Here is a 21,840-nt window from a genome sequence, read left to right as displayed (position 1 = left end):
TCCAGCACCACCAACGGCAGTGCTGCAGCTGGCTCCAGGCTGGCAGCCTCTGTCAGGCAGTCTGCGTTACCAGCACAAGCACACTCATACTTACTGTGGTGCCGGCTGCTGTAGGAGCAGGGGGGCCACGACCTCCCTTACCAACAGCCTGACTCTGTTCTTCAGCCCCACGCGTGACAAGAATCCTGAAGTGCTGCTGCCTCATGTTTTGATCTGGTCTGATTTTAAACAGGCATCCCTGCCCTTGAGGCATCCGTTCTACTGAACTGCTTCCAGGTATTTCTGCCCTGTTCCTGCTGTTTCCAGGCACTTCTGAATTCAGCCCATCACCTATGGGGCTAATTCCTTCTGCTGGTGGCTGGACAGGGTAGGAAGTACTCCTTTCCAGCCGTATCCGAGGGTACCTGACCAGTCTGTCCCCTTTTGTGCCAGTGAAGCCAAAGTTCCCTCCACCTCCCACGCCTGTACCACTTGTCTGTGGCTGCTGTAACTGGAGAACAAAGAACTTTTTCCCTGAGTTTGCTGACAGATCTGGCACATGCTGCAAGGACCAGCGCCGGGGTTCAGGGGTGGGAGCATTATTTGGAGCCTCAGGACCAAAGGGAAGTAGAGTAACTTGAGGCACATCTGCACTCGAGGCCCGATGCTGAATCCTCACACCACTGATGTTTAAACCCGAAGCTGCTTCACTTGCTTCTTCTCGTTGGGCAGTCAGCAGAGGCTCCTCACTCTGGTTATTAGCAGGAATATTGCAAAATATCCTTCGGTTACAGCAAACAGTTCCATCTGTCTGCTGCCCTGACTCTTCTGTCAGCCTGGGAGAAGAACGTTCAGGAGTCACCTGTGGAGAAGAGTGGTTTTCAACGGGGGATGCATAATGCTCCCTGGAGTCTGCCAAGTGACAGGGAAGCATCTCCTCTGGAGACTCCAGGGCCGTGCTCTCGTCGGCAGCTTTGCGCTGGAGCGAGATCTGCACGGAGGAGCTCCTGGTGGGGCGCGTGTCGATGCCGTTCAGCAGCTGCGGGATAAACATGGATGTGCTCCTTTTCAAGGAGCCCACTTCGTGCAACTCTCCCTCGCCGCCACAATCCGCTCCGTGCCGCGAGAAGGCGTGAGGGCTGCTCCTTCTGGGCAAGGTGTGGAATGCCATGAAAAAGTCATCTTCTCTCTCCCGGGAAAGGATCTCCGATTCGGGGGCTGTGTTGCTTCTCCCAGAGCCGAAATGAAACCGCAGCCGATGGGCCATGGTTTTACAGAGAGGAGAAAAGGAGAGGGAGAACAGCAACAATTCAGGCACTGCCAGAAGTTAAAAACCAAAGACGTAAACTCCGAGAAAAAGTGTCCCATCTGCCAAACGGTTAGCACTGCAGCCCTGGGAGCGACAGATAGCAGAAATAGCCCAAGTGGCAAGCAGCATTCCAGGCATGATTGGGCAGGAGCAGTCAGCGCTCCTACACACATGGTGACATAGGGTAGGATGGTGGGAGTCACGTGGCCTGCTTCCCCCTCTCCAATGCAAGTGTGTGAGGAGTTTGTTTTTTCCTTTTTTTTTTTTTTAATGCCAGCAAGAGCCTGAAACAGCACCTTCCCAGCTGCTCCTTTTCCATCAGGGAGGAGTGGCCCCAGTGGGAGAGCTCTCGCAGCTGACTGAGGCAGTGAATACGCTCAGCGCTGATATAAATCTAAACCACATCGGATTCACAGGGCACACTCGGAGAAAGCACTTGCACCAAAATGTAACTACAACAAAAACGCTTCCATTTTGCGTTACCAGTTTTAAGTCAACACCACATGCAGATGAGGAAAATTCTTGCAAGCGTAACATTTTGGTTTGTTACAGCTCTGGGCTGCCATGGCAGAACAGGAATAAATTCAGCATGGTTATGCTTTCAATTTTAACCATGCTCATAACACAGTTAAGCAACAAACTTTTGCCTTTAAAAAGGGAACATACATACACACATATATATATATTGCAGCAATATAACCTGCACTCCCCTCTGAGTAACTACAAAGCAAGCAATCATACACATGGCAGAGACCTCTCACACAGTCAAACCAGCAGAAACGTGCAGGACAGCGGGACACAAAGCTCCTTTTCCAGATTTACCAGGCAGCACAGGTGAGGAAAGAGCAGAGCTGGGTGTTGCATGTCCGTTTGTACTGGTTTGTCTCAGTCCCTGCACAGAAGTGCCTGCCCCTGGCCGGCCTCCAGGAGGGAGGCAGCAATGCCAGCACGCGTGGCACTGCCAGCGCCGAGTACAGTTACAGCCTCCGAGAGCCAGGAGAGCTCAGCAGAAGGACAGGCAGCCAGGACACACCAGAATGGGAAACAACCACCCTAAATCAGCCCCGCTACAGCGAAGACGCTCGGCGCCCTGAGGGCACCCACACTTCTCAGCACACACCAGAAAAGGAACTCTGGTTAACCAGAAGTGCAGCTCCATCTCAGGCCTGGACAGCTGTTCCCTGGGAGAACTGGAAAGCTGAAATCTTGTCAACAGCTCTGAAAATCTGTCTGCGGCGGGTCAGTCCTCTGCCTAGGCATCTGAACTCTGCTTGCAAGCAGCTTGCTTTCAAAACCCAGAGAGTTACCAACCCCAAGAGCAATGGCTGCTCAGACTGATCAAACTGCCAGCACCCAGCACAATCCCACGCTGTTTTATGTGGATTACGAGACACAACAAAAATGTGAACAGCTTCCACACAGCAATGGTCCTGGAGACTGCCTTGTAGAAGCGCAGGTGTTGGTATCATTTTATCTTATTCTTCAGCTAAAACATATTACTCAGGAACACGGTCCTGCACCCAGAATGAAGCTACATCACATTCACTCTGTTGAGAAAGGCAAGGACACATGATGCAGAGTGTGCTTTGGTAACCTGGGAACAAGAAGGAACAAAGTCCTCCCAAGAAAAGCCATTTAAGTATTGACAACAAGTATGTGAGAGTAAAGCCAAAATATTCAGTTCAGACTCTAATTCTACAAACACAACCTGATGGAAACCTGCTACTCCAAACCCCCCAAAGTAGTCCCCTTGCCACAGACCTCCTGCAAGGAAAGCCATGGCTCCTAACCCCAGGTGCTGCCTTGGCCAGGAGGTTCCAAGCCCAAGGACAAACTGACTTTGGAGGCAGGACCAGAAGGAGAACACACACAAATCGGTTCAAGAATAAAAAGTACTGAAACTGCCAGGGTAAGGCCAGCACTGCACATACAAACTTGAAAATCCAAAGCAATGTGTCTGAAATGAGTACACCAACCTGTCATTTCCCAGCTGTCACTGCATATGAGTTTTTTTCTCTTACCTACCTCCTTGTTCCTGTGGCACCTTTGCATTCCAAAGGCACGTGGCAGTTTGAATAGTGCAAGTGGTCATTATGATCATTACATACAAATAAATATGCTCCTGGTCAGCCCACTGTAGGGGCACACTTCACCAATTTACTTCCTCCTGAGGAAAGATCCAGTCATTGGGCTGCCCAGTCCTCTTTCTCCCCAGATTAGAGCTTGCAAGGTTTCCTTTGCTCTTTATTTATTAGGAAGACAGAAGGAAAGAACCTATTTGTTGAAGACAGATGCTTCTACACAGTTTTTTTTAAATGACAGTATCTTCACAACTCTGATCTTAATTCTCAGAATGTAAACAAGTTCAGTAAAGGTTACACTGCCCCCAGCCCAGAAAATGTTAACTCCTGATCTCATGACCAGAGGGATGGTGTCAAAAGGCAAACCCCCAAGCACCGGCACATTTAACCCCAGAGGTACAGAGGGACACTGTCACTTTTCCCGTGGATCATGGCAATAACAGAAGCTGGCAGCAATCAGATGGTGAAAGCCTTCTCCAGAGGAGCTGCTGCACCAGTCAATGCAGGTAAAGACTAAACCCACTAACACCATGTGAGCATTGTGAGGCAGAGAACTGAAACCAAACAGGGCATCATTCCCCCCCGGCCTGAAACCCTCACACATACAGCGTGTGCACGAGGTGCAGCTCTGGTAAACACCTCCCAAAGCAAGGTGCAGAAGCATTAAAGAACAGAAGAGGGACACTAAAATGATCAGGGACTGAGGCAGCTGCTTTAGCAGCGACTAAGAAGGTCAGGACTTGATTGGTTTGAAGTGCAGAGCCTACAGAAGGACAGAGTGAGGGTTTCACTGCTCTGTCACAGGGCTGCCTGAGGAGGACCATTCTGGTGCCCTTTTAGTCCCAAACTCAAATGATTTTTACACATCTATTCGTGTTTCTTGGCACACTCACTGAAACAACAGACCACAGACACCTTGAAGCTGTGTTGTATTCTCATCAGCTGTGGCTCACAGAGCCTTGTGATCAGTGTAACACAACCAAAACAAGCACTCACCAGTCTGTTTTCATCAAACACTTCGAACAGGAGCCGGTGGTTGGTTGGGTTCACCTGTGAGAAAACCCAAATGTCACTGGAAGTTCAGTAGCTGGACTACAGCAGTACCTGGGTACCAGCTCAGGTAGCAATCAAACCAAGGAAAAGAGGACAGGACTGACAGGTCGGATGTGAATCTTTACTTGAACTGGAGCACCAGAACCTTACTGCAAGTGGGAAGAGCCTGGCAGTTGATATGAAAGCTTTTATTTGCTGTACTCAGCTACTGCATTTCCCTGGCAGAGGACTCCAGTCCCAGGCTGGACAGACTATCAAGGCTCCCTGACTGACTTAACTAAATCAATTGATTGATTTATCAGGAGCAGAGGTTTTGCTGCCTTTCCTGCAGAATTTCACATCCAGGTGTGTTTCTGACTGTCCATCGCTGACCATCTCCAGCCCATTTAACACACACCCACTTGGAACACCCCACAAAAGTCTGAAAACACCCCTGAAAACAGCAAATGTCCCTCCAGAAAATTATTCATTTAAATTGAAGCAGAAAGATTGCCCACATTTAAAAGAACAAAAACAAATATAAAAAGAACTCTGTCAGGAAGACAAAACAGCTGCTATTAAACAACAAGTTTTATACTATTTGATCCAGTTGATATCTTTTTTTTTTTTCAGAAAAGCTTTGCAAGCCAGGTTACCATGACCAGCAGGTTTAATTAAGAAAATTTAGAAATAATATACCACAATGCACTGATAATTCTGTGGGCTGGAGATGGAGTTTTGAGAAAATCAGAGAACTGAGACACACAAAATAGGGTCTAAATTACTTTATAGGTCCCATTATTGCTGAGAATTTCGACATGTTTGAACAGAGCAGCTATGAAGGATACCAGAGGTGTTGCAGCAGCGCTGTGCATTGTCTTTCCCTGAGATTTTAGGTCTGTATTGCTCAGCTGCAAAGCCCAGAAAAGCTGCTTGGAGCATTGAACGTTCTGCTGGTGGCAGTGTTCTCCCAGAGCTCCCATCCCAGAGGCACCATCTGCCACATCTGCCCTCAGCCACTGCTCAAGAGTAACGTCTGCAACCCCCTGAAATCCCACCTGAGCTGCTTCTGGGGAAGCCACACCACACTGAAGGCCAACAGCTGTTCTTTGGAAAAATACTGTCTGCAACTGAGCAGCAAAGTTACTGCCCCTCATTTCTATAATGCCAGGGTGGGAAACAGTTTCCAAGTAACCTGGAGCCAGTTCCTGCCCAGCATTCCATCCCCGCAGAAACGCAGCAGGTAGGGACATCAGGGCAAGCAGCTCCTTGAATTAATACACCAACAACAAACAGAACATCACATCAGCTGTGCATGTTCTAATAATGACCACAAATAGAGGAACTTACTCTAAAGTAAAACTCTTCATTCCATTTAGGGTTCAGTGTCTGTAAAAGAAATCACAATATTTGTAAGAGAAATAACAATATTTACATACCGATGTGCAATTATAAAAACATACATGGAAGTGACAGTTTTCTAGGAAAATAACAAGAAAAGCACGTAATCAAAGAAACTGAAAAATTTATTGCCATCTAGAAGTTTTCTATTGAGTAAACCAAATGTGGGAGGATATTTGAGTCAGATGATCCTAAAATAGATGTTAAATATAAATAGATTTTGATGATTAAAAGACAAATCATTGAGAACCTATAAAAATAAAACCTGAAGACATTTAATTCTCAAGATTCATTTAAACACAGATTTTAAAAAAAGTATTTTTTAAACACAAAGGTAACTTTATGGGTACAAAAATATGCTCAGATTTATACCGTGAAATAAACAGAAAAAAAAATAGAAAAACAACCCAAAAGAAAGGTTAGTCCTTGGAATAGGTAAGGTATTCTTCCAATCTCCTCTCAGCCCAAGGATTTTAATTTTAATAACCTGACTAAAATGCATAGAAAAAATGTGCATATAGATTGCAGGCTGAAGCCAGCTCAAGCATGACATAACAAATTGGTAAAAAAAGATGAGAACTACAAACAGTAATCTGGGGAATTCAAGCTTGGGTAAGTATAAAAACAATTGGACAATCTGTCCAATGTTTTTGCGCTCATGCCAAATCATTCCCTCATGCTCTCACACAGCAGAGATTTATGGGCAGAGCTGACAGGAAAAATTGGCTTTACACCCACGACAATTCTGTTCTGGTGGAGAAGGGGAATCTTGGCTGTTTATCTTACTCCTTGCTACGGATCCAATGGACTCCTCATGTGCAGGACCTGAGGGCTGACTACACTGCATCTCTACAGCTTGGGAATACTTCCTCAAAGAGAAGATCTCTGTGAAGGGCAGGTGAGTCAGTGAGGGGAAGGGCAGCGATGGGCTTGTGGGCACAGAGAAACTTTCACCTTTTTTCCCTGAAGGAGCACAATGCGTTCAGTAAAAAATAAACGAAAAGAAGCAGTAAGGGAAAACAATGTTACATTTTAAACACTTGTATTCATCAAATGCTCCTGCTGTGGGCAAGAGAGGGTACATACAGCTTACCAAAGCACTGGCTTAACACTGGTTTTGAGGGCACCACTGCCCATTGATAATCCATTCATTCCAAATGCTGCTCAACCACAGAGTTCAGGGGAACCCGATGGAGGAGGCAGCAGAGTCCTGGGGAAATGCCTGGTAACCCACAGAAATCTCTGCCACCCTCACAGGTCCCACTCTTAGCTGGCCAATAATGACAAATATCCCTTGGTGGAATTTTGTTGGTGTGAACTCAAATTGAGATACAAAATAAACCCCAATTTTGGTTCTCATTCAAAAGGTAAGAAATCCCAAGCTCTCTTACAGCATATCTTCTGTCCTCTGGTTGGTTTAAGTTCCCGTATTAGGAAAATATTTTGAAAATGGAAATTTTGAACAGAATGATCATTTTTGTTACAAGTCAGATAAACTATAACTAAAGCAGAATTTCTCAGTCCTTTATTTCAGCCATGTCTTTCAAAGAAACATGAATTTGTAAAAAGAACCCATGAATAGTGCAGTGGCATTTGATAAGCCCAGCTTTAGGGAACAACATGCAACATGTTGGGTGCTGTCTCCAGACAGACACATTGAGGTACAGGCACCTGTTCTCTGATCTTGGTTTGGAGAAAACCACATGGTCCAGCCTCTTTATATGTACGTAATGATTTTAATTACTGCTGCATCATGTTATACAATTATGTTCCAGTGTTGCTAATCCTTCCAAAGCCATGGAATTAAAAAGAGTATCAACGTACCTTTTTGATAGTTTTGGTCTGCACAAGCGCAAGTTCTCTGTTCTCATCTGCTACATACAAGGAAAGCTTCACATAGGGGTCACTGCAAAAGAGGAAATCAGATTTAATGGCCTACACTGGTAGAGCTGAAGAGCACTGCAGAAGGAATTTGTCATTTAACTGGCTAACAGCAGCCCCTCCAAACACTTGAGTGGAATTGTCCTCAGTGAAAGCTCAGAACTCCAGTGAGCTACTGACACACTGAAAAGGAGTGTTTGATGTGCTCAGTTAAACCCTGCCCATAAGAGCAGAGATCATTCCCTGCTGCTCTGTCCCTGTCTGCTCCCACACAGCTCTGCCCACGACCATGCCCGTGGCACTCCATTAAAACCAGTCAGGGAAAATTGGGAGCTCTGGGCTTTGGCTGCAACTAACCCCTGGAGGCTGACAGGGAATACAACAGGAAGCATTTTGAAGCAGTGGCTGTAATTGTTCTTGAACCATAAAACCAAGCTGCACAGTACCAGCAGTGATTCAGACAGACAGAGAGCAACCTGCTCTAGTGGAAGCTGTTCCTGCCCTGCAGAGGGTGGACCTGGGTGGTCTTTAGGCCCCTTCCAATGCAAACCTTTCCATGGTTCTGTGCTCTCAACTGGCAAAAGAGCGTTCTGCAGGAACAGAGGAACTTCATGCAGGTACAGCGTCAGGAAGTGGAACTGGAGCAGAGCCTCTGCTCGAAGGGAGGAAACGGGTCCTGAGTCAAACCTGGACTCTGAGCTGCTCTGGTGCTTCCCCCCAGGCTGCAGCCCACTCAGCTGGGTGATGACCCAAGGGTTTTCAGAAGCATCAGCATGGGACACTCACAACACCCCCAGACACTCACATTTTCCAACCAAGTCGTTCAAATGCTGATACTTCCTGAATTTAAAGAACTATTTTGTGACAGTATCACAACAGAACAATCAATACTTGCATGTTCATTACAGTGGATGCTCCATGTATCAAACATAAAATGTCACAAAGCTGGAAACAAGAATAAACAAGACACCTTGTTGGATTGATTATTCCTATCAAACTGCAATTAAGTTCAGCATTAGGCACCAAGGTTTAGAAGAAAGGAAAGTGATTATACAGAAATGCTGATGCTGCTCTGAATTGCTTGATGTACCGTGCTAATATTTACAGCTATCCTCCCAGATTTAGGTTATCAATCCATACTTGGGCAATGTTGTTTTCAGGAGCCCTTAAAAATACTATAATTATGCTAAAATACCCTGGATGAATCTTCTGCCTACGGAAAATGAAAACTGTGAAAGTGGCACAGATTATTTTTTAAATCTATTTCTATTTTAAAAAACTAGAGAATAATTAAGTTTATTACAAGTTTCAGTAAGGCAATTTTGCCTTTACTGAACAGCCTACTGACATCTCTGCCGCTCTAAAGGCAGGGACAGAGCGAGTCAGACCGAGCTGTGCAGCCCAGCTCCTGGTCCTGAAGGTGAAGCTGGAGTTTACCCAAAGGACTGGATATTTGAGACTGTTTACTTACATGCATTTGTTTACTTAAACCAACCGGAGCCTGGAGAGCAAGGACAGCTGACACTGCCCGTGGAGCTGTGGCACACAGCCCTGCACTGCCCACCCCGGGGGCACAACGGCTCCTCTGGCAGCACAGAGGGGCTCCAGCCGAGGCAATGGGCCACAGGAACACAGAGGAGTTCCCAGCCCCAACAGGCCACAGGAACACAGAGGAGTTCCCAGCCCCAACAGGCCACAGGAACACAGAGGAGTTCCCAGCCCCAACAGGCCACAGGAGCACAGAGGAGTTCCCAGCCCCAACAGGCCACAGGAACACAGAGGAGTTCCCAGCCCCAACAGGCCACGGGGAACACAGAGGAATTCCCAGCCCCAACAGGCCACAGGAACACAGAGGAGTTCCCAGCCCCAACAGGCCACAGGAACACAGAGGAGTTCCCAGCCCCAACAGGCCACGGGAACACAGAGGAGTTCCCAGCCCCAACAGGCCACAGGAACACAGAGGAGTTCCCAGCCCCAACAGGCCACAGGAACACAGAGGAGTTCCCAGCCCCAACAGGCCACAGGAACACAGAGGAGTTCCCAGCCCCAACAGGCCACAGGAACACAGAGGAGTTCCCAGCCCCAACAGGCCACAGGAACACAGAGGAGTTCCCAGCCCCAACAGGCCACAGGAACACAGAGGAGTTCCCAGCCCCAACAGGCCACGGGGAACACAGAGGAGTTCCCAGCCCCAACAGGCCACGGGAACACAGAGGAGTTCCCAGCCCCAACAGGCCACAGGAGCACAGAGGAGTTCCCAGCCCCAACAGGCCACAGGAACACAGAGGAGTTCCCAGCCCCAACAGGCCACGGGAACACAGAGGAGTTCCCAGCCCCAACAGGCCACGGGAACACAGAGGAGTTCCCAGCCCCAACAGGCCACAGGAACACAGAGGAGTTCCCAGCCCCAACAGGCCACAGGAACACAGAGGAGTTCCCAGCCCCAACAGGCCACAGGAGCACAGAGGAGTTCCCAGCCCCAACAGGCCACGGGAACACAGAGGAGTTCCCAGCCCCAACAGGCCACAGGAACACAGAGGAGTTCCCAGCCCCAACAGGCCACGGGGAACACAGAGGAGTTCCCAGCCCCAACAGGCCACAGGAACACAGAGGAGTTCCCAGCCCCAACAGGCCACAGGAGCACAGAGGAGTTCCCAGCCCCAACAGGCCACAGGAACACAGAGGAGTTCCCAGCCCCAACAGGCCACGGGGAACACAGAGGAGTTCCCAGCCCCAACAGGCCACGGGGAACACAGAGGAGTTCCCAGCCCCAACAGGCCACAGGAGCACAGAGGAGTTCCCAGCCCCAACAGGCCACAGGAACACAGAGGAGTTCCCAGCCCCAACAGGCCACAGGAACACAGAGGAGTTCCCAGCCCCAACAGGCCACAGGAACACAGAGGAGTTCCCAGCCCCAACAGGCCACAGGAGCACAGAGGAGTTCCCAGCCCCAACAGGCCACAGGAACACAGAGGAGTTCCCAGCCCCAACAGGCCACGGGGAACACAGAGGAGTTCCCAGCCCCAACAGGCCACGGGAACACAGAGGAGTTCCCAGCCCCAACAGGCCACAGGAGCACAGAGGAGTTCCCAGCCCCAACAGGCCACAGGAGCACAGAGGAGTTCCCAGCCCCAACAGGCCACAGGAACACAGAGGAGTTCCCAGCCCCAACAGGCCACAGGAACACAGAGGAGTTCCCAGCCCCAACAGGCCACAGGAACACAGAGGAGTTCCCAGCCCCAACAGGCCACAGGAACACAGAGGAGTTCCCAGCCCCAACAGGCCACGGGGAACACAGAGGAGTTCCCAGCCCCAACAGGCCACAGGAGCACAGAGGAGTTCCCAGCCCCAACAGGCCACAGGAACACAGAGGAGTTCCCAGCCCCAACAGGCCACGGGGAACACAGAGGTCACCCTTACAGTCAGCCAGTTCTTCACACTGCAGTTACAGCAGCTCTCAGCGACTACAATGCACCTGATTAATATGAAAACTCTTACGTTTGGCAGTCAAGAATTATAAAGCATTGTAAAGCTTTTAAGAAACTTATTCCTTAGAATCAGGCTCAGACTCCAAGAACCAAAGTAGCAGTCCAATTGCCAGTGCCACGAACTGAGCAGCTCCAGGTGAGATCCAGGAGGATCCTGCTCTGCAGGTAACACAGCCAGTGCTCCTGGGATCCATACACACACAGGAAAAATAACACACACCGGCTAAGACTGCCTGGGGAACAAACTGCTGAAGGAATCAGAGAAGGGGCAAAGAAAGGAAGAAGGCAGAACCCCAATTAAGAACATAACTACAGCAGCAAAACAAAATAATTGGGATCCCAGAGAACAGACACTACATGTCAAAACAGCAGTAGAAACACTGAGGGAACTTTACAGTGCTTAATTGCACCCTAAAAACCCAGCTTACAGCAAGTACTCCAGATAAAAGTGGTGTCTTTGCCAGGGAAAATCAGTACCAACATGGAAGATGTATTCAACAAAAACATGAAAAATCAGTAAAATTGAGGAAAACTTGCAAAAGAATGAAATACTGCATCTGGTCTGTCAAAAATCACTGGAAAACACTGGAAAGACACAGACTGGAATTAAACAGGTGCAAAGACAAGCAGTAAAATAGCAGATTCCTGTGTCACCACAGTGCCTGCAGATGTGTTAAAGGAAGGAAATCATGATGATTCAGATGACAGGAAACAATAATAGATGAGACACCTGCTGAGAGCACACGAAGCCCCAAAAGATCAATCAGACAAGTTTGGACAATGCTCTCAGGCACAGGGTGAGATTCTTGGGATGTTCTTTGCAGGGCCAGGAGCTGTGACTCGATGGCCCAGAGGTGACCCGACTGTAGCCACAGCACACAGTAACGTGATCAGCCAAAACCTACAGAGAACATCGGTGCCTGTCAAGACCAGGAGAACCTTGAAGCTGATAACAGCTCTCTGGAGAATAAAAGGGAATCCTAAGAAAACAATGCTAATAATGAAAGCTATGTTAATCATAATCACAAGTTAGTACAATGAGAGTTTGGCAGAACAACAGCCATCAACGCAATCTGAGATCTTAAGAAATGCTTTTCCTGACCTCTGGAATCCCTCAGACACCCAGAGTTAGCTTTTTGCCGTGGTTTTGCCAACTTGCAGTATCTGGCATTTTCTTAAAGCTCAAGCAACTGTAGATATATAATTATCATCTTTCATTTGAATCTCAGCATGACAAGGCAAGCTTCCAGCTCTTCTTCTGGAGGACAACAAAAGCACTGATGACTTAGAAACTCCAGCAAAAAATCTCAAGGAAGATCAGCCTCCTTTAAAAATCACATTACTGTGGAGCAGTGTGAAACTGGGCCCATGAACAGTCCCATTTGTTCACTTGCTCAATCCCATTTGCTCTATACTTTTGAAACAGTTTTGAAAGCAAGTCTCAAACTAGCTTTTGCCAGTGACATGATGTATTATTTACTTATTTTAAGCCCCAAAAGAAGGGGGTGGAGAGCACAGGCACATGTAAAAGAACAATGGAACTACTAAGGCCTACATGGCTCTATTTTTATTTTAAAAGCTGAAACCGCCTCCCCATACAAAATTTAGTAACACTTGTTATGCAAGTGCACGAATGCCAGGCTTGTCACATGCAGGCAAACTTTGCATTTCAAAATAACCCCGCTGGTTTCCTTTGGAACAGTCTTGCACAAGACAATTTTGCTTCTGTAAGGAGCACAGAACCATTCCCTTTGTGCTGCCCCTTTTCTGCCTCACATATGTGAAGGAACTGATCGGCAGCTCCTGTAATTTTGGCTGCAGCAATCCCAGCACACTCCAACATGAAGGCAGAGAAGCCTCTTGCCCAAGGCCACATCCCAATCTGATTCTTTCCCTGGTCTTGAGGAGACCACTACTTGGCTCTCAGTAATCCTCATCCATGCTCTTTTCCCAACCCTCACTGCAGGAATACACAAACCACCTCCTGACTGAGCCCTAAGGCACGTGCCTCCCTCTGCTCCCGAGTCAGAGAAGCTGAATGTTCCAACAACCCCCAAATGCCACCTTCACACTTCTGTCAGAGCAGCAGAAGACTCAGGCCACGTCCTCCCCAAGGACTGGGATGGCTGAGGGCTCTGGGGACCCTCCAGCTGTGGGCAGGGACAGAGGCAGATGCTGCAGGAACCGACCTGCTCTGCAGGGACTCTGCTAAACCTGCAGACTGTGCTGGTGGAGACCTGCTCTTACAGACAACATGCCCGCGAGACCACCACTTACAAATTCAGAGCAGTAGCACACACCGCCTTCAAAAACATTCATCTCAAGGAGTCTCCACAAAACCACGGGAGCCCCTTGGACAGCAGTTAACACCAGGGCGGAAAAGCAGGTTGTGCTTGGCAAGAGGAAATTCTGTGAGCATCAAAATGTTTTTCAGAATCATTTAAACACACTTAGAGAAACTCTGTCTCTGTGCATGCACTTAGTAAAGCTTCAAAAGTTCCAAGAATTTTTTAAAATCCCAACATTTTGCTTAGTCACTTTTAGATTCAGAGATGAGGGAAACAAACCCCCAAAGTATGCATCATTAAAGAAAATTAGAATTATAATGTGATACTTCTAACCAAGTTTTATGGAGAGCAGTAAAAACAATGTTCTAAGGCAGAACCTTTTACAGTGACTATCGTCTTATCCCAATAACCATTCCCCCTGTGACTTTCTCCTTTCCTGCACAGTAAGAAGGGAGAAGTACAATAAAAACACACAGCAATTAACGACAAGGAGCACTGCAGAGCACACTGGCTGTGTTTGCTCCCTGGTTTTATTTTAGCACGAGCCTCCCAGGTTTCATCTTTCTACCTGTACTGCACAACATCCCTTAAGAGTTTTCTCAAAGAGAAGGAAGATTTTGACCTCACTGTCACACAAGTCTCGTGTCCTGTGACTAAAGCAAAGCACAGTGTCCAACAGCACAAAGATAAAGGAACATCAGCTTCTGAAAAGAAAATAAAACCTTACCTTATCCTTCACCACAAAGCCAAACTTGCAATCCGTTGTGCCTAAGCATCCCAAAATTTCACTCCTCCATACCAAATCCCAGAGTCATTTTACAGACCTCCCATTTCCCTCCTAGTGTTTTATTTCGCTAAGAAAGCCTCACACTTCCTCTGAGTCTACAAGAAATGTAGCAAGGCTTTACCAAAGAGCTGCTAAAGATAATGACTCAAATCACAGACAGCTGAGAAGTGCCCGTGGGTGAATAAAGGAGTTAAAAATTACACCTCAAACCCCACCTCCAGTGTCTCCACCTTCTTTTACCATGTTATGTTCTAATACAGGGTAACGAGATGGATTCCTTTTGTATTCTCGCTCTCTTGGAAGTCTCCCAGAACATAAAGAATATTTTAAGCTTCCAAAACAGATGGAAGTGTAAATATGGGCTTTTTTTGTCCCTGAGGCCACTTCTTTTGCAAAGGTTAAATGCATGCTCTAACAGAATATGCATACATCAGGCCCTGGAGCTGAGGGGCTGATGTATGCATAGATCCTCCCTATGCCATTTCACACTCCCAAAATATCTTAACAAGTTCCAAAATCCAACGGGGGCGGGGAAGGAGAGAGAGAACTCCATGACACCTGGCTTTTGGAAGAGAAAAGCTCAGCACAGTAGTCCTGCCTTAAATATTTAGGCCCAAAAGGTTTTCCTTAGATAATTTTATTGATGTGCCCCCTTTTTCTGTTAAAGATACCAGATTCAGGTAAACTCACAGACCACAGCAGGAGCAGGCAGGTGGGAAAGCTGAGGAGCTGAATACAGAAGCTCCCTTTCTTCAAGTAACAAGAAACATTTTACGTTTCTGTATTCGTACCAAGACATTTTTCTGTTCAGCAATTGTCTGATGAGAACTGTTTTTCACTATGACATTATAACGGTAGGCAATTATTACCAAGTCCTCTTGTTAAGTATCAGGACCACATCCTCAAATAAGCAGCATTTCTGCATTTACAGCTCCTGAAATGCACTCTCAGTGCATCCTAAGGAACAAGACACGAACAAGGGGGTAAACCCTGCTGATTTCGGCGAGTAACCTGGAGGGCTCACTCGCCCGGAGGCCATCAGGCGCCGGCCGGCGGCGGGAGCCGAGGAAACTCTCTGGTGCCCTCTGCTGCCCCGGGCCACATCCAACACCCGCACCCAGGGAACGGACACCGACACCGTGCCCACACCTGGCAGCCAGTACTCATTTCACACACCTGTACGAGCATCAAAGGTTTCACAAATAAAACTACCCACGACCCAGCATATCTCTGCTGAGCAGCCCTTCATCTCCTGCTATGCCGGCACCCTCTCCTACACTGGCCACACACCTCAGACGAGCCCTTGTCCTGCTGTGCCATCGAGGGCTTCTCCCAGGTAAGGCCAGAGCATTCTCCCGGGGGCAGCACACAGCTCTGCCCGTGCCACTCCTGCGGCTGCACCGCCACTGACAACAGCTGCTTCGGGAAAAGCGCCGGCTCTGCCTTTCCAAAGCTCCCCTCCTTCCCAGGTGGGCACACACCTGGCTCTGCAGCCAGCAGTGACCTGCCCGTGGCTGCTCCCTGCACCCCACAGCTTTTATGGGCGCACACTTCATTCCCCAGGGAAAGCACAGCCATGGCTGCTGCTGAGCAGCGCAGATGCTGCTTCTGCACTCCCAAGTCCAGCCAGGGCTGGATCAGAGGAACGTCTCAGCAGGTTTCTTTCCCTTCCCACACTAATAACACTGCATTTCCACAACACTGGAAAAACTTTCATTGCAAATCAGCTAGAAGAAGGAAAAAGCAACCACAGAGTATGAACTCTCTCCTACTTGAGCAGCTGCCCTCTAGTCAGGTGGCCCTGGGAATTCTGTCACAGCTCTGCTCCATCTCCAGGGCCTCCCTCAGCCAGGATGCACACAGCACTCTCCCTCTGGCACACATGCAAGTGCTGAAGAGGCAGGTCATTTGAAGAGGCTTTAAGGAGCCAGATTCTTTTTTTTAATGGTTTGATTAATTTATGAAAGCGACTCCCTTCAGTGGATTTGTCTGTTTGTCAGGGGAGCCAATCCAGTTCCAAGGCAGTACCCGTGCTGGAGGAGATAGCTCCAGGGGTACAGCCAGCACCAGCGTTTTTCCAGTAGTTAAAATCAGATACTCTAAGTGGACTAGAGACAGTGATAGCAGACATAAAATAATAGGTACGAGGCAAACATCTGCCATCTTTGTCATCTGCAAAGCCACAGCTTTGTGTGCTCCCCTCCCATCACAAACCACAGTGATAGGACACATGAATTAAAGATTTCAGCCACATTTCAGGCAGCCTTGCTCACAACAGGAGTGCACAGCATGACTTACAATCCTACCAGCAGCCAGGAGCCTGCCTTCCCAGCTCCATCATGGATCCTGGACGCATGAAATCAAACCAGAAGAAAAACCAGGTAAAATCAGTAAACCCTGAGGCAGCACATAACAAACTCTTATGCCATTAGAAGCACAGCTCCCTGACATCTGCAATTTTTACTGAAAAGCATTTGACATTTTCAGCTTCCAGACAGCCACAATTTTCACTTACTTCACGATTTAGGAGGCAAAATACAGTAGCTAAGGCACCCCATCTGCTGTACCTTTATGGGATACGCACAGTCTGAGTCCAGTCCCTGAGTACAAAACTTATCAAGACACTTCAATTAAGAAGTTGGAAGGAAATGAAAAGAAACATCAAACATTCACACAAGCGAGCTGATACTAAATGCACAAAACCCCAATTTGCAGTGTCTGTTCACCATCAGTATGTATCACATTACACTTGTAATTTTACAGGGCAAAATATAAGACTGGGTACAAACCCTCACTTCCATCTCCACCACCCAGCCTCTTCCGTTCTGGCCACCTCCACTGCACCTCTGCAGGTGAAATACCCCACAGGGTGCACACAGTCACTAATCCACTCCACATTCCAGTTACTTTGTGTCACTGCAATGGAATTCCATCCACTTCTGAACTATCAGCACAATCACAGGAACCTGTGGGGTTAGACAACCTCTCTGACATCACCGAGTTCAGCACAAATCCATGTCCCCAGGTGCGACAGGTGAATGGTGTTTAAACTCCTCCAGGGATGGGGACTCACTGCTGCCCTGGGCAGCTGTGCTGGGGCTGGGCAGCCTTTTGGGAAAGGCATTTTCCCTAACCCTCCCCTGGCACAACCTGCCCTCACCTGGCAGCACTTACCTGTCGGGGGTTCTGCAGAGCACGGTGGTTTCCCCCGAGTGTCCTAAGATATCCTTGCTATTAAAATCACTTCCTAAGTCAAAGAGAACCCCAAAAAAGCAGACCCAAAAGCCCTGAGATTCTTTATTGTTACAATCTTCAGACGAAAAGTACAAGTTTCTCCAGCGCTCTACACGGGTAAGAGAGTTTCCTTAGATTTAATCAAGAAGGAAATGGCTCCCAGACTCTGCAAGCCCACAGGCAGTGTTTTATAATGGTAAAGTTGATTAAAAATGGTCAGGACAACCCACTGAGATGCAAAACACAATGTATGCCTTGTAGTTAATCTTTCACAGCTAGGCAGGAACACGGTAACTGTTTGAAGCCCTGCACAGCTCCACCACACAGGCAGAGCAGCTGCTGGGGCCACAGCTCTGCTGTACCAACCTTCTTTCAAATGGACATTAATTCATTTGAAAGACTAAAACAAATTTAAAAACACGTGTAGGGAATATGTATTTAACTCTCCAATTTTATAGAAATTCTACTGACTTGAGACCAATTTCCTTAAAATATGTTAAGGGCCACATCAATAAGATTGAGTAAAATGACATTTGGATTAAGCTTCATTTTGAAAGATAGAGGCTATGTTGCCTATGGTCAGCATCAAAAACTGTTCTTCAAAACAACACATTTGGAGAAAAAAACAAAAAAGCTTTGGCATACCATATTCTGCACCCAGTTACCAAAGGAACGCTTGTTGCAAATTTCACCCAAAACACTGAAGTTGATTAAACTTTTAATTGCTGCTTTTATGTAGTTTTAAGCTAGATACGTAAGTTAATGAACAATTTGTAAGCATCATTAAAGAAATACAGGAAAACCCACAGGGAGGCTCATTTATACATTAAGAAATTAGTAATTTCAATAAAAGCTAAAATTGGATACCACTAATTTCAAACTGATAAAACCCTTCTAAGCAGATTGGAACATTTGCAGTAGAGCATTTTGTCACGCTTAGGCTTAAGAGAGCAGGAACGTCAAGTCTGAATTAACCCTCAGAAAAAGAAAATTACTGGCTTTGGGCTCATTTTAGTTCAGAGCCAGCCTCTCCCCCCGCTGTTACCTGGTTGGGTTCTGCCAGGCCGGGCTTTGGGCTGCTCCCTGTGCCGGCAGGAGCAGGCAGAGCTGCAGGAGGAGCTGTGCCAAGGCGCAGGCAGCAGCTGCAGGGACTGCAGCCCTCCGGGGCCCCGAGGATGGAGGCACTGCACAACACCCACCTGGCTCCAAAGATGTCCTTCTTCGCCAGATCGATGCCCGAAACCACCTTCACCCTGAGGATGCGAGACTCCTCCTGCAGCACAAAACAAAGTGGGGTTCAGCTTTACTCTCTGGGTCACTTGGAAGATCAACAAGAGGTTAGAAGATAGCAGGAATCTCGTCTAGGGAGGGTTTGGAAAAGAACTGTCTCTTGGAATCCAACCAAGAGGAGTATTCGACTCCAGTCAGAGCTGTTAAGAGCTCAATAAAGGCAGAGCAAGAGCTGATAACAGTAATAACATCATAGCAATAATACTGTAACAATAATAGCAATAAAAGTACAAGAGTATTTGCTGAACAGGGCCATTTCACATCCTAAGTGATCCATATGCCACAAATTCATTCTACATTGACACTAAAGCTCTTCAAACACAAAGGAAATTATTCATAACCTTGGAGTAATGAGAGATGTCTGATGTAAAAATCGAGGATGCACGGTTAAAAATAAATCCTTACAATGAAATTTTTTAAGCCCGTCTCACCACCTTGGAGCACGTGGAGAGCTCAAAATCAGCGTTCACTGACAGATGGCAAGTCCTGCAGATGCACATCACTGCAGCAGCAGCCTGATGCTCAGTGTATCATGACATGAAGCGCCTGAGGAACATCACTAAAAATGGCCTTTTTTTACTTTATTTTTTTTCCCACCCTGTTTGAGCAACACAAAGAGGCCACCAAAATGAAACCTGGAAAGGCTTCTACAGAAACAGGTTCTGCAGTCCCCCATATCAGTGATAGCTTCTCTCCTCTGATAAGGCTCCCAGAGCTGCAAGATACTGGGTTCAATTACAGTAACTTGAGACTCCGTTCCTTGAAACCTGTTCACAAAACAATTACACTTTCCCACAGGTTCCCCCGGTCTGTTTGCTTTAGGCAGCTGAAAGGCAGACACAGCTTTGTCAGCTGTCTTGGCACAGTTTTCCAGCTGTGAGGAAGGTCAGGACGAGCCCCAAAGGAAAGCCACACCTGGGCAGCCCAAGTGACCCATCTGGAAGGAGGCACGGCCAGGGGATCAGAAAACAACAGTCCCACTGAACCTGTCTGCAGGGCAAGTTCCACCCTGGCATGTCCTGCCCCAGGAACTAGGCTGCACTAGAACAACACTGAGACACAAATCCTTCCTGTAAACCCGGCCTTTGCTGTTCCCCCAGCAGCACTTAACACTGCAAGGCAGCTGCTGACTACGGAATAGGGGTTTTTTCCCCCAAAAGAGCCCAAAGCTCCTTTGGGGAAAGCTCAACCTGAGAGATGAACAAAACAGCAAGTGAAAAAGAACAATTCAATGGACTCAATATTAGTGGATACTGAAGGTTTTTTTTCCTATGTACCATGTGCCTGGTTTTCTAGAGCAGCTTTAATATACAAAAGGCAATGGGCTTGCAAATTGTGATCAAGAGAATTCCTTCAGTAAGAGAAGACAGCCTAGAAAAACCCAAGCAGAAACTCAGACTGTTCAGAGCTCACTGAAGCAGAGCTAGAGGAGAAGTTGCAATAGCTTTTCTATATTAACAGTGTTACTCAGATTCCCTCTAGCAAAGTCCAACATCAGCCTCACTAGAGCAGCATCTTCTTCCTGCACTGAGGGCAGCTCTGTATATTAACTGATTGAAAAGAAATCCAAGAAAAACACAAACAATTCCCCCCACCATCTTTAAAAGAGAAAAGAGGCAGGAGGAGGTCCCACTGCTGGAGGATCCCTAACTGTGTTTTGCAAGATACAAAAGATGATGATCTAACAGATTCTCAAAGACATACCTGTAGGGTCACAGCCACTTTAAGTATCCCAGGAGCTTTGACCCTGTTCCCTCCGAGGAGGCTCTCAGCCTCTCCTCAATATTCCAATTTAACAAGCAGAACAAGTGCTTTTGCAGATGTTTGTTCCAATTTTCATATACATGAAATATGTATGCATGTATATACAATGTTTTAAAAAATAATTTAACCACCTCCTCGATTAGTCATGAGGTCTACCATATGCACCATATGTATTAACTTTTGCTGACTCCTTGCATTGCAATTTCTTCCTTTATCTCCAAGTGTGTTGTGTCTAGGTAAAAAAAGAGTTAAATCATTATATCAACAGCCGTGATCTCACCTCATTGTCCACCAAAAAATCAGATAAAGGACTGCTTGGCTGGGCACAGCCTGAGACTCACAAAGTACAAATTACCTGATGCAGGTTTCCACACAGCCCTCTCCAAAAAGACTATACAAGAAAATTAGGATTTTGGTTGGTATCTGTTGTAAACCCAGGGCACAGTGACAAAGATCACTAACCACAGAAAAATCATGTGCAAGGAGACCCAGGATCCAAAGCCCAAATAATAAAGTGATCCCCAGCACCAGCAGAGAATGAGACAAGGAGACAGACTGGGAGGATTAGGGAGAAGTGGGGATCCGACACAGCACACAGTGAGGCTGTGGGATAACACAGAGCTGCAGCCCTCATTTGCAAGTGAACAAACACCAACAAGGCAGGCAGGGTAAGGATCAGAGACACAGCAGAGCTCCCTGGGGAACAGGCAGGGAATCAGGCACAGCAGGGCAGGAGCAAGGCTCCTGGGGAACAGGCAGGGAATCAGGTCCAGCAGGGCAGGAGCAAGGCTCCTGGGGAACAGGCAGGGAATCAGGCACACACAGGGCAGGAGCAGGGCTCCCAGGGAACAGGCAGGGAATCAGGCACAGCAGGGCAGGAGCAAGGCTCCTGGGGAACAGGCAGGGAATCAGGCACACACAGGGCAGGAGCAAGGCTCCTGGGGAACAGGCAGGGAATCAGGCACACACAGGGCAGGAGCAGGGCTCCTGGGGAACAGGCAGGGAATCAGGCACAGCAGGGCAGGAGCAGGGCTCCTGGGGAACAGGCAGGGAATCAGGCACACACAGGGCAGGAGCAGGGCTCCCGGGGAACAGGCAGGGAATCAGGCACAGCAGGGCAGGAGCAAGGCTCCTGGGGAACAGGCAGGGAATCAGGTCCAGCAGGGCAGGAGCAAGGCTCCTGGGGAACAGGCAGGGAATCAGGCACACACAGGGCAGGAGCAGGGCTCCTGGGGAACAGGCAGGGAATCAGGCACACACAGGGCAGGAGCAGGGCTCCCAGGGAACAGGCAGGGAATCAGGTACA

General features: G+C 47.7%; 1 protein-coding gene across 8 annotated transcripts in view; it reads right to left on the bottom strand.

The window, feature by feature from the left end:
* Positions 1-21,840, bottom strand: part of NEDD4L (NEDD4 like E3 ubiquitin protein ligase) — an 83,867-nt gene that overhangs the window by 36,810 nt on the left and 25,217 nt on the right. For 3 of the 8 annotated variants that reach the window (XM_066338644.1, XM_066338645.1, XM_066338646.1), the window contains exons 2-5: positions 18,680-18,753; positions 7,627-7,708; positions 5,752-5,790; positions 4,366-4,419 (exon numbers count right to left, since the gene is read on the bottom strand). In XM_066338644.1, the coding sequence (XP_066194741.1) occupies positions 4,366-4,419; positions 5,752-5,790; positions 7,627-7,708; positions 18,680-18,753 (249 nt within the window). Of the gene's footprint in view, positions 1-94; positions 1,947-4,365; positions 4,420-5,751; positions 5,791-7,626; positions 7,709-18,679; positions 18,754-21,840 lie in introns of those variants that run through there. The other 5 variants (XM_066338639.1, XM_066338640.1, XM_066338642.1 and 2 more) reach the window with 5 other exon arrangements.

Source organism: Sylvia atricapilla, chromosome Z (assembly GCF_009819655.1).
Source record: "Sylvia atricapilla isolate bSylAtr1 chromosome Z, bSylAtr1.pri, whole genome shotgun sequence".
Taxonomy (NCBI): Eukaryota; Metazoa; Chordata; class Aves; order Passeriformes; family Sylviidae; genus Sylvia; species Sylvia atricapilla.
This window is presented reverse-complemented; position numbering and strand designations above follow the sequence as displayed.